General features: G+C 47.2%; 1 protein-coding gene across 5 annotated transcripts in view; it reads left to right on the top strand.

The window, feature by feature from the left end:
- The window catches only part of SPATA9 (spermatogenesis associated 9), a 70,960-nt gene that overhangs the window by 265 nt on the left and 49,948 nt on the right, over positions 1-20,747 (top strand). The window contains exons 2-4 of one of the 5 annotated variants that reach the window (XM_053292677.1): positions 1,442-1,468; positions 4,710-4,790; positions 7,466-7,572. In XM_053292677.1, the coding sequence (XP_053148652.1) occupies positions 1,443-1,468; positions 4,710-4,790; positions 7,466-7,572 (214 nt within the window). In that variant the 5' untranslated portion in view covers position 1,442. Of the gene's footprint in view, positions 1-115; positions 333-1,184; positions 1,469-4,709; positions 4,791-7,463; positions 7,573-20,747 lie in introns of those variants that run through there. The other 4 variants (XM_053292678.1, XM_053292676.1, XM_053292679.1 and 1 more) reach the window with 4 other exon arrangements.

Genomic DNA, 20,747 nt, shown 5'->3' with positions numbered 1-20,747 from the left:
AGCCATTGCCTCGTGACGTCAGTAAACCCTACCAACAAAGGGTATTAACACCCGCCACGAGAAGAAAGACTCGACATTTCTGCAGAGCCAACATAATACGGTCAGGTCAGTGAAGAAACAAAGCGCAGCTTCAGAAACAGCAGCATCTCACCGAACTGAAGGGATCTAAGCGGGGATACATTGCTGCTGCCGCTAGCCTTAAACAGATACATAAATACATGAGCTCACGGGCGGCCAATCCACTTCCAGTCATTCCCAAATGCGAGACGACAGGCAGCCCACTGTAAGCAGAGGCATCATCAACACTTCAGAAAAATGACCCCAATTCAAAGGTGTGCTTTCAGACGTTTTACTTGTATAACCTTTTTTTAAAAGTCATAAAACCCCTTCGATTCCATGCCTTGCAGTTTTATTATGCACAGGTAGGCTAAATTAGAGCCTATGTTTGACTATAAATATGTAACACATGTAAGAGTGCACAGACTTCTGTACACTCGTACAGCATGTCTGAATTGGGCTAGAGATACACATGCACACACACACACAAACAAACGGGATCTTCTTGCGTAACAATTTAAAAATTAAAACCAGTAGTGATGAAGAAGGGGAAAAATATTGCAACTTATTACAGGGTGTGTGAAGCACCATAATAAATTATGTTATAAGGTCAACTATTAAATTCATCTGAAGACATTAGGAGAGCAAATTTTGAGGTTGTGTACAGTTATCTTTATAGAACCGTCTATTGCTAAGGAGGCACTACCCTGATCCTACTTCTCAGCAGCTTGAAACCATGCATATATAATAGAGAGCGGGATGCTTACTTTAGCAGGAATTAGTTTGTCTCTTATTCCTCCCCCCACCCCCGGCCTTTTAATGGAGGTGTTTGCTCCGATGCTGTAAAAGCAGAGGGAGGAAGACATATTTTTCGGTAGTACTGTTCAGGAGTCCTCGGATACCTCACGTTAGACTCTGATCTAAATATTTCCTCCTTGGGGGTGGGGGGGCGCGCGTTGAAAAAGAGCCCCTACACGCGAACGACGAACGCGGGGGGGGGAGGTGATCGGGCCGCGTGCTCCGCTTCTTCGCAGACTCGCAACGGCCACAAGCAGGGGCAACACTCCCCCCCCCTTGTTGCCCTGGCTACCGCCCGGGAAGCCCCCACCCCCCCGCGGCCGTTTTGCCGCCATTCGAAGCAGCGCGTGCCGGCGGTTGGCGGCGGCTCTGCTTCGCCTGCTGCTCATGCCTTCCCCCCTCGCTCCAAGCAGCGCAACATCATGCGCCGCCGGGTGAGGCCCCAGTGGGGCGCCGCCGCGGCCCTGCTCAGGGCCACCGCGACGGGGCGCCGAGGGTATTGGAGGACCGTGGGGCGGCAGACGGAGGACATGATTTCGGAGCACGACACAGACCATCACTTCGTGCACCGGAGCACCATCCCTACCATGCACTTCCAGCCCAGCCTGCCCAGGTTCCTCTTCTTTCCTCCAGTTCACGGGGAGGGGAGCGGAGGCGAGCCAGAAGGAAGGGCGACGAAGAGGCGGTCATCTCCGTCCGCCTCCCTCTCGTGTCTGCCCCCTCCCCAAGCGCTCTCCTCGTTCTGCCTTCTGGGAGAGCTGGCTTTGCTCTAGTAAGCAGCTGCAGAGCTCACAAAGCCGAAGCCTGCCCAGTCATTCAACGGTGACACATTTCCAGCGGGGGCTAGTCCACAACACACAGAAAACGGGAGCTCTTTGTGTGTCACTACTCACACTACAGATTAATGTGACATGAGCTTTTTCGTGCACCGGAAGGTTTTTGCCCGAGCGAGTCTATCAGGAGCTCAGGTGGAGCCAGACCGCGCGTGTGCGTGTTTTGAGCCTCTCAGTAGCCGCTGCTGTGTGTATCCCTTTTGCAGCTTGCAGAGATGAAATGTTGTCAAAGCCGACGTCAGCCAAGTGGCAGGGGCCACGGCTCCAGTCTCCAGCAGCCGGGCGGATCTGAGCCCTGCCCCCCCCCCAGAGGCGTAGCAAGGTTGGAGTGGGCCCAGGGACAAGATTTTGAAATGCCCCCCCCTCACTGAAGCTTAGCTCATGAAGTAAAGAAATCTTAAATGAGGCAGAATAGTGGTAACAAAAAGCATAGTAAAATTTATATATCTAATGGGGGCCCATTTTAAAATCTTGTCCCTGGGCCCACTCCAACCTTGCTACACTCCTGGAGACACACCAGCAACAGTCACTGGAGTACTGTGCTGCAGGTGGATAGGGCCAGTTACTCTCCCCCTGCTAAATAAAGAGAATCACCACATTAAAAGGTGCCTCTTTGCCCTTATATAAATCTGTTGGATGGCACATTTGGAATGCTGCATATAGTTCTGGTCACCATATCTTAAGGGCACTTTCCAGGTTAGACCCTGCAATGGTGTCACGACATATCTCTGAAGTGTGCTTCCACACTTCCTGTGTTGTGACACCACAGTCACTACATGGACAGCAGGGTGCCATTCATATTTCCAATGCCTTGTTTTGAATTTAATTGCTGCAATATGGTGCTATAACGTCGTATATCTGGCGTTAAAAAGTTGCTGTTTTATTGGGTTGTTAGTTTTTGCGAGACTGCTCCCCCTACTGGTGGGCCACTGTGTGATACAGGATGCTAGACTAGATGGGCCTTGGGCCTGACCCAGCAGGACTCTTCTTATGTTCTTATGTACTGGGCCCTTTGCTATTTACGTTTTCAGTTTTATTTGCCTGAATGGAAGCATTTTGCCACTGTTGAGTGGCTAATCTGGAAAGTTTCCAAGAAGGACATTGTAGAACTAACTGGAAAAGGTGCAGAAGAGGGCAACCAAGATGATCAGGGGCCTGGAGCACCTTCCTTATGCAAGCCTATAGTATCTGGGGATTTTTAGTTTGCCAAAGAGGGAACTACAGGGAGACATGATAGAGGTGAATAAAATTATGCATGGAGTAGAGAGAGTGAACAGAGAGAAATTTTTCTCCCTCATAACACTAGAATCAGGGGTCATCCCATGAAACTGATGGCCATGAAATTCAGGATCAACAAATGGAAGTACTTTTTCACACAGCACATAATTAATCTATTGAATTCTCTGCCCCAGAATGTGGTGATGGCCACTAGTTTGGATGGATTTAAAAGGGGCTTGGAAAAATTCATGGAGGACAGGTCTATCAATGGCTACTAGTCTGGTGGCTATAGGCCACCTCCAGCCTCATAGGCAAGATGCCTCCGAATACCAGTTGTTGGGAAGGAACAACAGGAGAGAGGGCATGCCCTCACCTGAGAAGCCTTTGGGCTTCTCAGAGGCATCTGGTGTACCACTGTGTGAAACAGGATGCTGGACTAGATGGGCCTTGGGCCTGATCCAGCAGGGCTGTTCTTATGTTCTTAGTAACAACATTCCAGTCCACTGAACTGGTGGCACAGTCCTCAGGGATATATACAGGTAGCTTCCCGAGCCAGAGTGAATAATCAAAAATTGTTCCCCCTTGTTGCATGCCCAGGGTTCTGCAGTCACAGCAGTGCTGTTCTTAGATTGTAAGCCCTTTGGGGACAGGGAGCCACCTTATTTATTTTATATCAATGTAAACTTGTTTGGGAACTTTTGTTGAAAAGCAGTATATAAATATTTGTCATCTTCATCTTATTTCAATTCAATTTTTATGTAAATGCCTTAAGGCTATTCTCATGAGCAGTCTTACCCAGGCTTATGCAGCTCTACCAGCATAGGCCTGCTCGTGTGAAGCACCAGGATCAAGGCCAATCTCAGCTTTGTCCCCTGGGGAGCCCAGGATTTCCCCCCAAGTGATTACCAAGTAGAAGGGTGCCCTTCTATCCAGTTACCCAGCCATGTGTGTGCGCAGGCTGCAGGCAATCATAGGAACATAGGAAGTTGCCATATACTGAGTCAGACCATTGGTCCATCTAGCACAGTATTGTCTACACAGACTGGCAGTGGCTTCGCCAAAGTTGCAGGGAGGAATCTTTCTCAGCCCTATCTTGTAGATGCCAGGGAAGGAACTTGGAACCTTCTGCATGCAAGCATACAGATGCTCTTCCCAGAGCGGTCCCATCCCCTAAGCGGAATATCTTGCAGTTCTCACACATGTAGTCTCCCACGCACACAGAGTCAGGCAGCAAGAGCACCCATCTGAGGATTCCTCAATGCACTACGCTCCTGCCGTGGTGCATTGAGGGATGCTGGAGGACTTCCTCCTCCATTCTCTGCTCACTGCGATGTAACCCGTGTGCCGTGCAAGCAGCAGAGCCTTGGGAATAAATTTGATCTTGTGCAGGGAGGCAGGCAGGATCCTGCCTCCCCGCCAGCATTCCTTCCTTCTACCTCCAGCCCTTCTTCGGCTGGTAACTGGGACCAAGTTGTCTTTCCGCTTGCACAAGGCAACTAAAAGACTGTTGCAGCAGAATTCTTTCCAGAAGGGAGTGAAAAGCAGGCTCCCTGCAACTGTTGGTCCTCAGTCCAATGCCTGTTCTTTCCCTTTCTTGTGCTCTTGCTGGAAGGGAGTAGGAATGACCTTTAAGGTTTTGCAAATTGCAAGGGAGTTCATTCCCCGCCCCCCGGAGTTGTTAAAGTGCCACAAATTACTAATATAGGTATGTGTAGGCAGTTGGGCTGATTTTTTTTTTAACCTAGTAACTTTGAAAACTTGTGCAAGGCTGATTTACAACTTGATAATATGATCCATTTTTAGATTGCCTATTCCCAAACTGGAGGATACTATCAACAGATATTTAACTGCTCAGAAACCGCTTCTGAATGATGAAGAGTACAGGTATAAGGAATAAGGTTTACAATTACATAAATGTTGACAAGTGAAAGTAGAATATTATGCCTTTCCTACCTCAGCTGCCCCAAAGCTTCTTGTTCTATGACACAGTCTATTCCCTCATATTGCCCCATGCTTGGAACTCTTTCCCAGAATACTTGTATAGTGCTACCTCTCTCTCTCTCTCTCTCTCTCTCTCTCTCCCTTTAGCCTACTTTTTCTGTGAAACCTTTGGCTGAATCACCATCCCCAGTAGAAAGCAGCCTACGTTTGCACTCCTGCATATACTGACTTGGGAGCAAATCTCATTGAATTCAGTGACTCATATACTGAACAGTGTTCCAGGGCACCTGCATCTTCCAAATGCAAGTTGTGTTAGAGTGTACAAGCATAAATGCTAAAATTGTGCAAAGGAGCTGTGTAATCGCAGGCCATTATTTTCAGTGGCTGTGTGATTGTGCAAAACCCTTGCACAATTTCAGCACTTGCGCAAGTGCACTTTAGCACAACTTGCATTTGGAAAACACAGCAGTGTGCAAAATGCCCATGGAATGTTGCATAGTATGTGAGTCACTAGGGCTTACTTCTGAGTAAACATGATTAGGATTCCACAGCACCCATTTGTAGTTGCTCAGAAAACTATTATATCAGAAGCCCTGGGGCAAAGTGATAAAAAAAAGATCTCCCCTCCTGCCTGTATTTTCTGAATGCACAGAGAGCTTATGGATGGGGTCTTGTGCATCTGGGTTTCAGAGCTCTGAGCTGGCAGGAACAGTGCAAATCCCTCTTGCTGCATCTACTTCTCCAAGGCCTAATGCAAAGAGAGAAACCCATCCTTCCCTCAAAGTTCTGTGTGTTTTGTGCCTGGCACAATGGAAGACGCCTTCCCTCTCTGAATTCTGTGCAATTTGTAAACAACTCAGGGGCTGAGATCTTTGTGCTGGGGATCCAGGACACAGGGGTGTCATAGAGGGGCAGGAACTGTATTTGTGGGCTCTTGATAATAATTTACAATCATAATAATTTCACCTCCCAAGGCTTGAACCCTAGAATTATTAGATTTTCTGTTTATAGTATCTGCTAGCTTTATTTATAGAGCACTCCTATTTTGACCTTACATTTTAAAACAGTTTATTGCTTATTTGGCACAATAACTTCATGTAGCAATATTTTAGGGTGTAGTTTACTGAAACTGCTACACAAGCTGCATTAATTTTGGGGTTTGTGAGGAGTTACATATTGCTAAACATTATCTATTGCATATATAGAAGGGTAATCTATATATTGCATATATAGAAGGATCTCTACCAAGGAATGGACAGAGGGAGTATGACTCTGTTGGTTCTTTTGGTTCTTTCTGCAGCTTTCGATACCATCAACCATGGTATCCTTCTGGATTGCTTGGGGAATTTGGAAATAGGTGACATTGCTTTGCAGCGGTTTCATTCCTGTCTCTCCGGTAGATTCCAGATGGTGTCGCTCAGTGATAGTTGCTCTCTGAAAGGAGAGCTATTGTATGGCTCAGCTATTGTATGCTCCATCCTATCTCCAATGCTTTTTAACATCTAAATGAAACCGGTGGGTGAGATCATCAGAAGATTTGGAGCAGGGTGTTATCAATAAGCTGATGGACACCCAAATCTATTTCTCCATGATATCATCATCAGAAAATGGCATAGCCCCCCTAAATGCCTGCCTACAGGCAATAATGGATTGGATAAGGGATAATAAATTGAAGCTGAATCCAAGCAAGGTGGAGGTATTCATGGTAAGGGGTCATACTTCAAGGGACATGATAGATCTTCCTGTTCTTGATGGGTTTACATTCTCCCTGAAGGAACAAGTACGTAGCTTGAGAGTGCTTCTGGACATAGGCCTCACTCTAGTTTCTCAACTTCGGTTGATATTACAGTTACATCCGTACCTTGAGGATAATTATCTCAGAATTGTGGTGCACTCTTTGATAACCTCTAGGCTTGACTACTGCAATGTGCTCTACGTGGGGCTGCCTTTGTATGTAGTTCAGACCCTTCATTTGGTTCAAAATGCAGTGGCTAGATTGTTCTCCGACGTTTCTCGGAGAGACCATATTATGGCTATTTTAAAGCAACTGCATTGGCTACCAATAGGTCTCCGGCCAAAATACATAGTGCTGATAATTAGCTTTTAAGTCCTAAATGGCTTAGGACTGGGTTACCTGGGAGAGTGCCATCTTCTTCATGATCCCCACCGCACATTAAGATCATCAAGAGAGGTCCGTCTCCATATACTGCCAGCTCGTCTGGCTATGATTCAGGAGCAGGCCTTCTCTGAAGTCGCTCCTAGGATGTGGAATGTGTTCCCTATAGACATTCGCAGCCTAACATCTTTCCCAGCTTATAAAAGAGTCCGTAAGTCACACTTTTTTAGCCAGGCTTTTAATAATCTCTGAATGTTTTACATTTTTAATTGCTGTTTACATTTTTTAATTGTGGTAATCTTTGAATGTTTTAAATTTTAATTGTTTAATAGTTGGTTTTATTCTGTTTTTATTGTGTTTATTTTTGTAAACCACCTAGAGCCTTTGGAGTTAGGCAGCATATTAAATGAATAAATAAATAATCATATGTTCATTAACAATTATAATGGAAACAATAACTAGAATCAGGTGCTATAGTAATTAACTCATTTTAAACTTCTAGAAATACCGCAAGATTTGCCAGAGAGTTTGAAAAAGGAGTGGGCAAAAACTTACATCGTGATCTTCTTGAACATGATAGACTTAATAAGCATACAAGTTATATATCAGGTTTGCTTTTTTATTTTCTTTCAGTGTTTATATTTTCTAAGTATTTTCCTACTTTTATTGGTGTTTATTCTAGAGTTGCTCTAAGGCACATTTTTCAGCAATTATGTTCTCTGTGGTTGTTCAGCCAGTTTACCTTTTGCTTATGGTGAATTGGGCATCTAAAATGCCTCATGCTGAGATTGCAGTTGAGTGCTCTGTTCCAAAGCTTTAAAAGTAAGTTGTGCAATAACACATCCACTCACAATCTAGGCCTGTGCTGGAACCCTCACATGATCATTTCCATTTGCAAATTACAAACATAGTGTTCTTCAAACAGAAAAATTAAGCAGCCTACCATTTATTTATTTATTTATAGTCAATTTTTATACCGCCTTTCAATAAAGCATTCCAAGACAGTTTACAAAAGTTAAGATACAATAAAATTCCATTTTAAAATCCCATTTAAAACCTTAAAATCAGTTAAATAGTAAACACCATTAAACACCTGTAGTGATGGGAAAGCTTTGAGGGAGAACAAGGCCTCACTTAGAACAACTGCTGGGAGGTTAGGCCTTTCCTAAAAAGGAAAAATGCCCAGGAAATTCAAAGCAGAAGGACCAATCCAGAGGACTGGGTGGGAACTACACACTCAGCCACCTACAAGCAGGTGAACGTGCCTCCGGGGGGGGGGGGAGCAGGTGGTTTCTTTAAGTGTAAACGGAGCCAGTGCTCCGTGCTGCCCAGCAGCCCCTGTGGCGGGGAATCGCCTCCTCCACTCACCTGGCTCCCACGGAGCCAGCAGTCAGGTGAGTGGCAGAGGCGATTCCCCACTGCAGGGGCTGCTGGGCGGCACGGAACACCGGCTCTGTTTACACTTAAAGAAGCCTCCCGCTGCCCCCTCCAGAGGCGCGTTCACGCCTGCCTACAAGAAAGGAGAAAACTTTGGTCTGTTAGTTGGTCAGTCTGTCCCAGGAGGGTCCTGAGGAAGCAGCAGGCTGAGAGGTCCTGGGAAAACAGGAAGACCAAGTCAGTTAGACGCATGAGGAAAGTTATTTTTCTTTACTGATTGCTTAGGATCTGCATAGCCAGGTTAATGAAAACTCTCTCTTACAATCTGTTTTACTAAAAGACAGTTGTTCTTTTTGCATACCTTTTTCTTTTAATCTGTTTATTTATTTAACTTATATACAGCCCAAACTTTTGTCTCTGGGCAGTTAATAAATCCTTATTATTATCCTCTGGCCAGATAATAAATCCTTGTTGCTGAAGTGTTGTTGTGCCCTTGTTGCTGAAGTGTTGTGTTGGTGTCGACTCCTGGCGACCACAGAGCCATGTGGTTTTCTTTGGTAGAATACAGGAGGGCCTTCTCCTGCATAGTCTGAGAAAATGCCTTTTAGCACCTTCCTACATTGCTGCTGCCCAATATAGGTGATTCCCATATTCATACCAGCGGGAATTCAAACCAGCAACCTCTTGATTGCTAGACAAGTAATTTCCCTGCTGTGCCATTAGGTACTACTCTTCATTTTGGTCTGCCTTAGTCACATGCCTTTGAAGGCTTAGGACTGCTCAGCCTTTTTGTTAGAGGTTGTTAATTTTTACCCCAGTGGGTAAAACAGCAGAGCACTAAGGAATTGGCACACACTCCAGTTACAGAGTAGGTAGCAGAGGATGGTTTAGTTGTTATAGCTATTTAAAGAAAACACATGGAGATCCTTGTAGAACTAAATTCTAAATATTTATTGGTTAAATACACTTGGATAGGAAAGACCTAAACCTAATCTAAAGGGCTACATAATGGATAGGTAAGGAGAGAGAGATGTTTCCATCTGCTCTCTAGGAGGAAAGGAAGGATTGTGACTCAGCACAGGAAGTGCAGAAGAGTCAGATCCGGGGTCATGGAACAGAGACAGGTAGACCCTTACTCACTATCTCTACTCCCAATGCCCCTAGTGGTCATTAGAATAGTTGCTGCAAAAGGTTGACGCACTTGAACTCCATTTCCAACACTTTTTTGGAAGGGTTTTGCCACTTTAACTTCCTCCAGGGAGTTATTCGCACATGGCTTTATGCTGTGGAGTAAATGTTGAGCGAAGCTACTTCAAATCATATTCTCGGCATTGAGAGAAGCAATGCCGAGATTCTCGGCAATTCTCGGCATTGAGAGAAGCCCTCTCCTCTGCTCTCAGTTTTTGTTTTTGCAAGTCCACATGGCATGCCTCCATGTTTTTCTTCTAGCCAATGGGGGTGTGTGAGATTACTCATGAGCTATATCTGCATTTCTAAAGAGAGTATCCCTCTTATCATGCTAATGATTCTACATCAGTGTCCCTCCCTATTTGCTTAAAGTAGCTTAAAACCAGCATTTTAAAAACCCGCACATACCTCGAGATAAGCTAGAATTCTCAAGACAAAGCCCGATTTGTGTATGGAGTGGGTCCAAGGATCTCAAAGGGACTTCGGGGTTAGTTTGGCTGGTGTGTGAATGCACACACATTCTTCTGAAGGAGATTTGGGGTAGAAGCCCTGTCTGTAAAGTCTCTAGGAATCTTACGTGGAAAGAGTGGTTTGTCCCACATTAAAATAAAGTAGATGCTGGCAGTGAATCCCTTGTGGCAGTGAATCTACTGTAAAGCCCTTACAGACAAGGATTCAACCCCAGCGAACTCCCCCAGCTCTGGTAGGAATCATTACACCAAAAAACAAATACCCTAAAAAGACAACAGAAGCAGGAGAGCTGAGGCCTGGCAGCCCAAAAGGGGTAAAAGCCAGAACAAATAAAAAGGTATTTAGTTTAAAAAAAAAAAAAAAAAGCAGCCACAGATGGCAAAGAGCTGACATTCACTGGGAGAGCATTCCAGAGCCTAGAGGTAACAACAGAGAAGGAACGGTCCCACATGCGCAACAATTTAGCCTCTCTCAGCATCAGCACATGGAGCAAAGGCCCTCCTGATGACATTGTTGGGCGGGCAGAAACCCTTGGGAGCAGACAGTAGTATGGTGCGAGCGAGCAGTTCCAGAGAGAACCCTGGCAGCTAATGTTCTCTCTAATTTTTGTCATCTGTGTGCGGAATGAGTTTTCTTCTGGGCAGCGGTATCAAGGTAGTGTGTGCACATGTGCATTCAAAATGGGGCCTTCTTGATTCAACCTGAGTGGGATCTAAAATTAACTGGATATTTTAAAAAACACAAGAGCAGGTGCATGTGTGCCTTAAAGGGAACACTGCTGGCAGCTCATTCTGCACCAACTGAAGTTTCTGAATATTCTTCAAGGGCAAGCCCATGTAAAGCGCATTGCAGTAATCCAGCTGCAATGTAACTTAGGCCTGGGTAACCATGGCCAGATCTGCCTTCTTGAGAAAGGGTGCAGCTGGCATACTAGCTGTGCAAACGCACCCCTGGCCACCACCTCCACCTGAGCATCCAAAAGCAGAGCCGGGTCCAGCAACACCCCAATCTGTGCACTTCCTCTTTCAAGGGGAGTACACTACAATCCCATCCAGAGCTGGTTGAATCACCCTATCCTGATTGGCTTTTCTACTGACCAACAGCACCTCCGTCTTGTCTGGATTTAACCTCAGTTTGCTAGTCCGCATCAACCCCATCATCACCTCCAGCCCCCGGTTCAGTACATCTACTGCTCTCCTAGGATCTGATATCAGGGAAAGTAGAGCTGAGTGTCATTTGCATATTGATGACACTTCAGTACAAACCCCTGATGACCTTTCCCAGTGGTTTCATATAGATGTTAAACAGAATGGGGGACAAAACTGAGTTTTGTGGGACCCCGTAGGCCAAAGGCCAAGGAATCGAGCCAAAGTCCCCCAGCACCACCTTCTGGAACCTCTCCTCAAGAAAGGATCGGAACCACTCCAATGTGCCACCCCCGATCCCTATACCTGAGAGGCAGTCCAGAAGGATACCATGGTCGATGGTATCAAATGTCACTGAAAGGTCCAGCAGAACCAACAGGGACACACTCCCCCTGTCTAGTTCCCAGCGTAGGTCATCCACCAGGGCGACCAAGGCAGTTTAGGTCCAGATTGAAAAGGATCTAGAATCCGTATCATCCTTTGCAGCTGCACAGACACTACACATTCTATCACCTTGCTCAAAAAGGGAAGATTTGAAACAGGCTGATAGTTATCAAAGTTGATGGAATCAAGGGAGGGCTTTTTAAATAGTGGTCTTACCACCACCTGTTTGAGGCTCAATGGCATCTTGCTCTCCCTAATTGGTTCCAATCACCTGCCTGTTTCTTCCCTGGCAGATTTTACTAGCCCTGAAGGGCAAGGGTCAGGAGTGCATGATGTTGCCCACACACTGCCTAGGATCTTGTCCACTTCCTCAGGCTTCACTAACTGAAAAGAATCCATCACAATCAAACCAGATGGTTGCCAAGGCACGTCTTCTGGAACTGCCAAAATCCTGGAGTCCAAATGGGCATGGATACGAGCAACTTCATCTGTGAAGTGACACGCAAACTGGTCATATGAGCTGTAGATAATTTCCCCTACCCATCATATGGAGACCTGTGTGAAGCAGTGACTTTGCCACATGAAACAGGTCTGCTGGCCTATACTGGGCAGACATAATGGAGGCAGAGAAAAAACATTTCTTCGCTGCCCCCGCTGCCATGAAGTAGTCTCTAAAATGGGCTCTAGCCCATGTTCAATCAGATTCATTACAGGTCTCTCTCCAGCATCGCTCTAGCCATTGTCTGAGTTTTCATTGCCCTAATTCCAAGAGGAACCAAAGAGCAGAACAGGCTCCACCAAGCCGGAGAGGGATTTTAGGAACAACCATGTAAATAGCCTGGCCAGTCTCCATATTCTGGAGATTCATCAGGGTCTCAACAGAATCACCAGATCTGGATCGTGATCCGTTGAGCCCATAAGTAAATGGGTTCTGCGCCTGCGCAGGCACCTCTCGGGCCGACTAGGTAGCTCCACGCGACATCCAACCGCCCACCTGCACGCACTGCTGCATACTAGCTATATTGAGCGGTTGGGCGTCTTCCGTTAGTTTCTGTTTGACCGCCACAGCGTTCAGACCTCGCTTGGGCTCCTCGGTAGCAGAAACAATTGTGATACAAGTGCTTAGGCATTTAGGACTGTTTTTCTGGTAATTTTGACTTTGGACTGTACTTTGGACGTGACAACTTCTTAACGGAATAACTTTGACGAAAGATTGGACGGATATCTTGTGTTTGACCTGGACTGAAAACGGAAAATGGAGATGAAGACGACCTTTAAACGCTGCGAGAAGTGTAGGGCTAAATTACCTGCCACTGATCACCACGACCCCTGTCTCATATGCCTGGGAGAAGAGCACAATACGGCAGCCTGTAAGATCTGTTGTGCCTTCTCCAAACAAACCAGGACCAACCGGGCACTGCGTCTGAGGGTGGCTTTATATGAGGACGCGCTGCGCCCTTCTACCCGAAAGCGGTATCGGGAGCGGAGGGACACGGAGCTGCTTCTATGCAGTCTAAAACCGTGTCCACTGATCCTACTTTTAAGAGACCACTGGAGGTCTCCTCTAGTGACCAAAGACGCCGTGAGAAAAGGCGCCGGCAAGACGCACCAGAAATTGTGGCTGGAGAAAATCCTAGCCGAAGGGAGCACAAACAAAAGACCCCATCGCCTTCATCGGCGCAGGGCTCTGAGAAGGAGTGGAGTGCTGAACCTCGTACATCTAGCCCAGCAGAGGGGAGCAGGGGAGGTCTGTCAGCATCAACCCCTCCTTCGACATCAAGATCATCGGTACCGAAGCCCTCGACATCGAGCAAAGAGCAGGTAAAGGATCCCTCGAGATCGAAGTCTTCGACATCGAAGTCCTCAACATCGAAGTCCTCAACATCGAAAACAACAAGGAGTCGTGAATCCTCGACATCGAAACTTACCTCGATGCCGAGAGAGCAGTCTCAACCTCAAAGACACCGTTCTCTGTCACCTGCTCGTACCCCACAGCAATCACCATCAACACCGCAGCAATTGAGTGGCCAGCGCTCAGACCGTAGTGCGACTTCTGCTCTTAGGAGTTTGATGGAGTCTGGCCCAAATACCCCAGCGGAATCCACTTTTCAGGGTTTCCTGAGTGGGGGGTTGGATAGAGAAGACGTTGGAGAGGAAGAAAATGATGGGCTCCCACCACCTAGAACCCCATCACTTTCTCCTAGGGTAGCAACTGAGAGCTTACTCCAATCACCACTGGCGGTGGTGCAGCCATTGGCGGGTATAGCTGATGGGAGCATACGCCACCCTGCCACGCAGCCTGCACACACTTGTGGATTTAGACATTCGTTGCCACACGATTACGCAGACTATCTGAGATGGAAGGCTATGCAGCCGCAACAACCTGTAGAGAGAGCTGCTACATCTTTAGAAGCACAAACCCAGGCTACAATGCCATTACAAGAGAAACCTGCTGGGAAGCGGAAGAGCACCCCACCTCCGCCAAGCCCATCATCCAGGGGTTCGTCTCCTGCTTCAACACAACGAGACTTTGAATCAGAATACTCAGATTCTGATCAAGGCAGCCGACAGGTGGAGCCTCCTTCTGAGGTCCCACCACGTCTTTCAAGATCCCCAACAGAGGAACTCAAGGCGTACCATTCCCTGATTAGAGAAATGGCTGAGGCGTTGGGTTTGGACCTGCAACTCCCCGAAACAGAGTCTACTGACCCGGTGTACAACATGATGTTCCAATCCAAATCGTCTCACCCGGTCTCCCTACCAATAATCCCTGCCATTGCAAAGGCAGCTAGGACAGTTTGGGACAGTGTCCAAACAGCAAATCCTACGTCTAAACGTATAGAGAACTTATATAGAGTCCATGAAGGGGAAGAGAAATACCTGATACACCATCCGGACCCGAACTCTATGGTGGTGGATTGCGCATCAACATCAAAGGGCAGCCGCCGCCATACAACACCCACCGACAAGGAAGGGAGAAAGATAGACGTATTAGGAAGAAGAATATACGCCACATCGAGCCTGGCTATCAGGATTGCAAATTATGCAGCCTGTATGGCTCGGTACACCCATCTGATGTGGGACAACTTACTTCATGATTCTACTTCAGTGTCTCCAGAGCAGCTGCAAATAAAGCTCCATGAAGTCTTTGACAAGACAACATCTGTAACAAAGCAACAGCTAAGTACATTTAAACATTTGGCGGAGACAGAGTCAAGGGCCATGGTGACTGCTGTCACGATGAGGCGTCATGCTTGGCTGCGCGCAACTTCATTCCAGCTGGATATGAAGGACAGAGTAGAAAATCTGGCCTTTGGTGGGAAGGGACTCTTCCATGAAAGCACTGATGCAACCATGGAGACTTTTAAAAAGTCAAGATTTACGGCCAAGACCTTTATGGTACCAACCATGACAGCTGGCCCTCATACATACAACTATAATAAACAACGGTCATACCGATTCCAAGACAAGAGGGATTTCAGAAGGCAGAATAGGCCCTATCAGCGGCCTAGGGGTTTTGGAAGCAACAACACCAACAAAAACAAAAATCAAAACTCTAGGAACAACAAGGAGAGTGCAAAGCAGTCCTTTTGATTGCTGTGCCAGCCCACTGCATTTAATACCAATTGCCAGGACCAATGTCATCGGCCCTGTAGTTGCCAGCTCAACCATCAGACTGGCAAGCCATGCTTTAGCATGGCACAACATAACATCAGACCAGTGGGTGCTGAGGATTGTGGAGACAGGTTATGCGATAGAGTTCATCACTCTTCCACCATTCTCAGGTCTACGTTTCACAAGGTCGACCTCAGTACTCGAGGAGGAGATACAGGTATTGTTGGAAAAAGGTGCAATTGTTCTAGTGCAGTGGGTGAGAAGGTTGTCCGGATTCTACTCCCGCTACTTTCAAATTCCCAAGAGGGATGGCGGGATCCGAGCAATCATGGACTTGAGGGGACTGAACAACTTTGTCTGGGCCCGGAAGTTCAGGATGACTACGTTGCAGGAGATTCTACCCTTCCTAGATCAGGAGGAGTGGGCGGCAACGTTAGATTTGAAGGACGCATATTTCCATGTGGGCATCCAGGAAAACCACAGAAAGTACCTTCGATTTACTGTGGGGGAAGTAATATATCAGTATGCGGTTCTACCTTTCGGATTGTCAACTGCTCCGAGAGTCTTCACCAAAGTAGTGGCAGTAATAATTGCGCACCTTCGAACTCAGGGCCTGGTGATCTATCCATATCTAGACGATTGGCTCCTGGTGGGCAAAGACAGGAAACTACTGGAGACACAGATACAAGTGATGCTCAATCTTCTCCAGGACTTAGGTCTCAACGTAAATTGGAAGAAGACGAATTTAACTCCCAGAAAGCAGCTGAGCTTCATAGGTGCTGTTCTAGACATGGAACAATGTCGAGCATTCCTACCACGCGACAGATACATTCAGATAAAGTCTCTGGTAGAACAATTCCTGGCCAATCCTGTTCAAAGAGCAAGGAAGGTCCAGAGACTTTTAGGCTTGATGGCCTCGTGCAACACAACTGTTCGATACACAAGGCTTCGGATGAGGCCCCTGCAGCATTGCTACCTGGACCATTTCCGACCCAATATAGACAGCCAGAACATGCTACTGCACCTTTCCAGGAAGGTACTAGTTTCCCTACAATGGTGGTTAGTCGAGGGAAATCTCTTAGGGGGTGTACCATTCCGTCCTCTGCTTCCAACAGCATGGGTCATGACCGATGCTTCACTACTGGGGTGGGGAGCACACTGCGGCCCCGAATGCATTCAGGGACAGTGGACACCTCAACAAGCCCAGAGGCATATCAACTACCTGGAACTATTGGCTGCATTTTTGGCACTAAAGGCCTTCGAACCTCAACTTCGGGGTTCTGTTGTGCAGGTCCACCTGGACAACACTACAGCTATAGCCTATCTGAACAAACAAGGAGGGAGGGTTTCACCAACGCTTTGCACCTTGTCGAGAAAATTGTGGGAATGGTGCATCATGCATGCCATTTATCCGATGGCAATACACATTCGAGGTGTAGACAACCAACTAGCGGATGCTCTGGGTCGAAGCACTCAAACCACCCAAAGACACGAGTGGGAAATCAGACAGGAGTGTGTCAGACAAATTTTCGATCGCTGGGGGACACCATCTGTGGATGTGTTTGCCACGGAGGAGAACAAGAAATGCAGGAGATACTGCTCTCGTGCGGGAATGGGTGCAGGGTCTCTAGGAGACGCATTTCAGTACAATTGGAGCAAGGGGCTACTTTACCTGTTTCCACCAATGCCACTCCTCAATCGAGTGTTAGCGCAGATCCTGAGAGACAGGTCAGACTGCATTCTAATAGCCCCTTGGTGGCCACGTCAGGCTTGGTTTGCTCTGCTGCTGCGCATATGCAGAGGGAACCATTACCGTCTTCCACCAGTACCAGATCTTCTCCAGAGATCGGGAGGCATGATATTGCACCCAGAAATCCAAACACTAAGGCTGACAGCATGGAGAATAACCTTTTGAAATCCATTCTATTAAACAGTAGGCGGAAATCAACGAGACGCAGTTACTTATGTAAATGGAAAAAATTTGTAATGTTTGCAAGGGCAAATAAGTTTGTTGCACGCCGGGCATCAGTGCGCCAGGTTTTGCTCTATCTAACAAGTCTGAAGGTAAAGGGCCTTGCAAACGTTTCGTTGAAGGTGCATCTGGCAGCACTGTCCTCGAAACTTCCTGGTTGGGATGGGAAAACGGTGTTTACCCATCCTGAATGTAAACGGTTCATGAAAGGACTAAATAATCTGTATCCTCCACTACGCAAACCTTTAGAACAGTGGAGTCTGTCATTGGTTCTATCTGCATTGATGGAAGAACCTTTTGAGCCACTACATTGCGCTAGCTTGAGATTGTTAACGCTTAAAACTGCATTTCTGATAGCTATAACCACGGCTAAAAGGGTGGGTGAATTGACGGCTTTGAAAGTGGACAAGCCTTATACCCAATTCTACCCACATAAGGTTGTTATGAGACTAGACCCAAGTTTCCGAACAAAAATAGTTACGGACTTCCATTTAAATCAGGAAATAGTCCTGCCAACCTTTTTTAAGGACCCACAAACAGCACTGGAAAAGGCGCTACACGCGTTAGATGTGCGTAGGTCCTTATTGTACTATTTGAGAGAGACTAGACAGTATAGAAAGACAAGTAAACTATTTGTAGCCTATAAAGGCAAGTTTAAAGGGCAAGCAGTGTCTCGACAACGTTTAGCACACTGGTTAGTAGAACTTATCCTGCTGACATATAAGCTACAGGGGGTAGCACCGTCCAAAACTATACGGGCACACTCTACTAGAGCATACTCAACTTCTGCTGCTCATCTTTCAGGCATTAAGATGGACGACATCTGCTTGGCCGCTACGTGGTCATCCCAGCAGCCTTTTATTAAACACTATGCAGTGGACTTGCGCATGGCGCGCCAGGCGGAATATGGGCAAGCTGTCTTGAAGAGGGTGTTGCCTTAGCGGACATCCTTCTGCACCCACCACCATGAGGGTCTAGCTTACTAATCACCCATTTACTTATGGGCTCAACGGATCACGATCCAGATAAACAGGTTGCTTACCTGTAACAGGTGATCTGGTAGTGATCCATTGAGTCCATAAAACCCGCCCAGAACCAACCCCGCTGCAGAAGAGTGGAGAAACATCTGATGACAGATTGCACAGAAGAGGCGGTCTGCACAGAGAACTAACGGAAGACGCCCAACCGCTCAATATAGCTAGCATGCAGCAGCGCGTGCAGGTGGGCGGTTGGACGTCGCGAGGAGCTACCTAGTCGGCCCGAGAGGTGCCTGCGCAAGCGCAGAACCCATTTACTTATGGACTCAACGGATCACTACCAGATCACCTGTTACAGGTAAGCAACCTGTTTTTCTGGGCACTGGAGTCTCCCCAAGGGCTGTCTGAAAACCAAGTGGATCCATAAGCCTTCAAGGGTGACCCATTCTCTTTCTCATTTGTTCACCACCCCTACAAAGGTTGGTCAAAGCAGTCAAACTAAATCTCATTAGATGATGATCTGTCTATAACAAAGGAGTTATATCAAATTCCCCCACCTGCAGATCATTCAGTTCCTGGTTGGCAAAGACCAGATCCAGCATATGTCATGCAACATGAGTAGGAACCAATATTATTTGAGATAATCCATGGTTGTCATGGCAGCCATTAAGTCCTGAGTAGGGATGTGCACGGAACCACGAAGGCATGGTCCAGCACTGGGAGGAGTGTGGCTTTAAGGGCAGGGGGTAGTACTTACCCCTCCCACCACTCTTCCCCCTCCGGTGCTCGACTTTGCTGCAAAGTTTTGGGGGCGGCAGAGTTCCTCCCTGCCGCCCCTGACCCCATCGTTGTCTGCATCCTCTGTAACAAGTAGAAGTTGGCACTATGCATGTGGTTGTCGCAGCGCGCGCGCGCCTGTTGCCACCTGACGTATGCAGCGCACATGCCGGAGGTGGCAACGGGTGGGCGTGCGCCACAACCGGGGCACATGTGCCGCAACGGGCGCATGCGTAGCGCCAACTTCTACTTGTTACAGAGGATGCAGAAAACTATGGGGGCAGGGGCGGCAGGGAGGAACTCTGCCACCCCAAAAACTTTGCAGCAAAGTCAAGCACCGGAGGGGGAAGAGTGGTGGGAGGGGTAAGTACTACTCCCCCACCCTTAAAGCCACATTCCCCCCACCGCCGGACCGGCCAAAGTCCGAACCATTCCGAAGGCCTCTTGCATGGCCCCAGACCAGTTCGGGCACACTCCTAGTCCTGAGCCACTCCTACTAGGGCAAGGCTTCAGTGTCGACATTGAAGTCCCCCAAGACAATAAGCCTAGTGGAACCCAGTGCCACCTCCGCAACCACCCCTACCAGCTCAGGCAGAGAGACTGAGGTGCAGCGGGGTGGTCAGTACACCAACAGAATCCCTATCCTATCTTCTAGGTCCACCCTCACTGCCTGCCCAGCAGTTGCTTGTGCAAATTGCACCAGCAGGCTCGGCCACCACGTGGAGGTCCCACAGGAGGACCAGACTGGAGCCTGAAAGTCTGGTCCAAAGAGCATCACTGAAGCCTCCAGGTGGAGACATGCACACAAGCCCCTCCCAGCTCAGCTTTCTTTCCTCCCAGCTCAGCTTTCTCCCATGATCATGATCAAAATGGTCCTGTGAATCACCTCTGTGCCTCTACTGAAACATTCTGTCAGATGTTCTTTTTCTTTATAGTGACCTATTATCCTAGGTCACTATAAAAATGAGCTGATTATCCTAGCTCATTTTGTCCTCAGTTGCACCCAGGGGAGTAAATGCTTTAAAATGAAACTATATTGCACTGTTGTTAATGCCATCTTACAAATAAGATGGCTGGCACCAAAATACCTTTGTCTCCATAGGAAGCCTTGCTATGATTTGTAAAAGGCATAACTTCCAAGTAGCCTTTATACTTTTATTGAAAATATGCTAATTAGTGCTAGGCTTAACCTAGCCAAAAACAGAAAGAGTACAACATCCACATCAGTAGAAGTATGGCTGTCTGTTACATGTTTATTAGCAGAAAGAAGCAAACTGTTGCAGAAGCAGCATGAAGAAGGCGTTCATCCCAGCCATCACTGCTGGTAATTTTGGGGGACTATATATATGAAATATAGACATCCTGACTAAGCCAGTTCAAACAATCGTTAGTGAGGTAGGTGCTGTCCTACCCAGCGTTTGTACCCAGCACTTAATGAGGTAGGAGGAGAAGACATCCTACCCAGCTCCTCAGATGATCCTACAGTGGGACATGATCAAGGTATATAAAATTATGCATGGAGTAGAAAGAGTGGACAGAGAGAAATTTTTCTCCCTCTCTCACAGTGCTAGAACTAGTGTCATCCCATGAAACTGAAGGTCAGGAAATTTAGAATCAACAAAAGGAAGTACTTTTTCACACAGCACATAATTAATCTACAGAATTATCTGCCACAGGATGCGGTGATGGCCACTAGCTTGGATGGCTTTAAAAGAAACTTAGACAAATTCATAGAGGACATGTCTATCAATGGCTACTAGTCTCTTGGCTATAGGCCACCTCCAGTCTCCAGGCAAGATGCCTCTAAATACCAGTTGCAGGGGAGCAACAGCAGGAAAAAGGGCATGCCCTCACTTCTTGCCTGTGGGCTTCCCAGCA

This window comes from Hemicordylus capensis, chromosome 2, assembly GCF_027244095.1.
Source record: "Hemicordylus capensis ecotype Gifberg chromosome 2, rHemCap1.1.pri, whole genome shotgun sequence".
Lineage (NCBI taxonomy): Eukaryota > Metazoa > Chordata > Lepidosauria > Squamata > Cordylidae > Hemicordylus > Hemicordylus capensis.
This window is presented reverse-complemented; position numbering and strand designations above follow the sequence as displayed.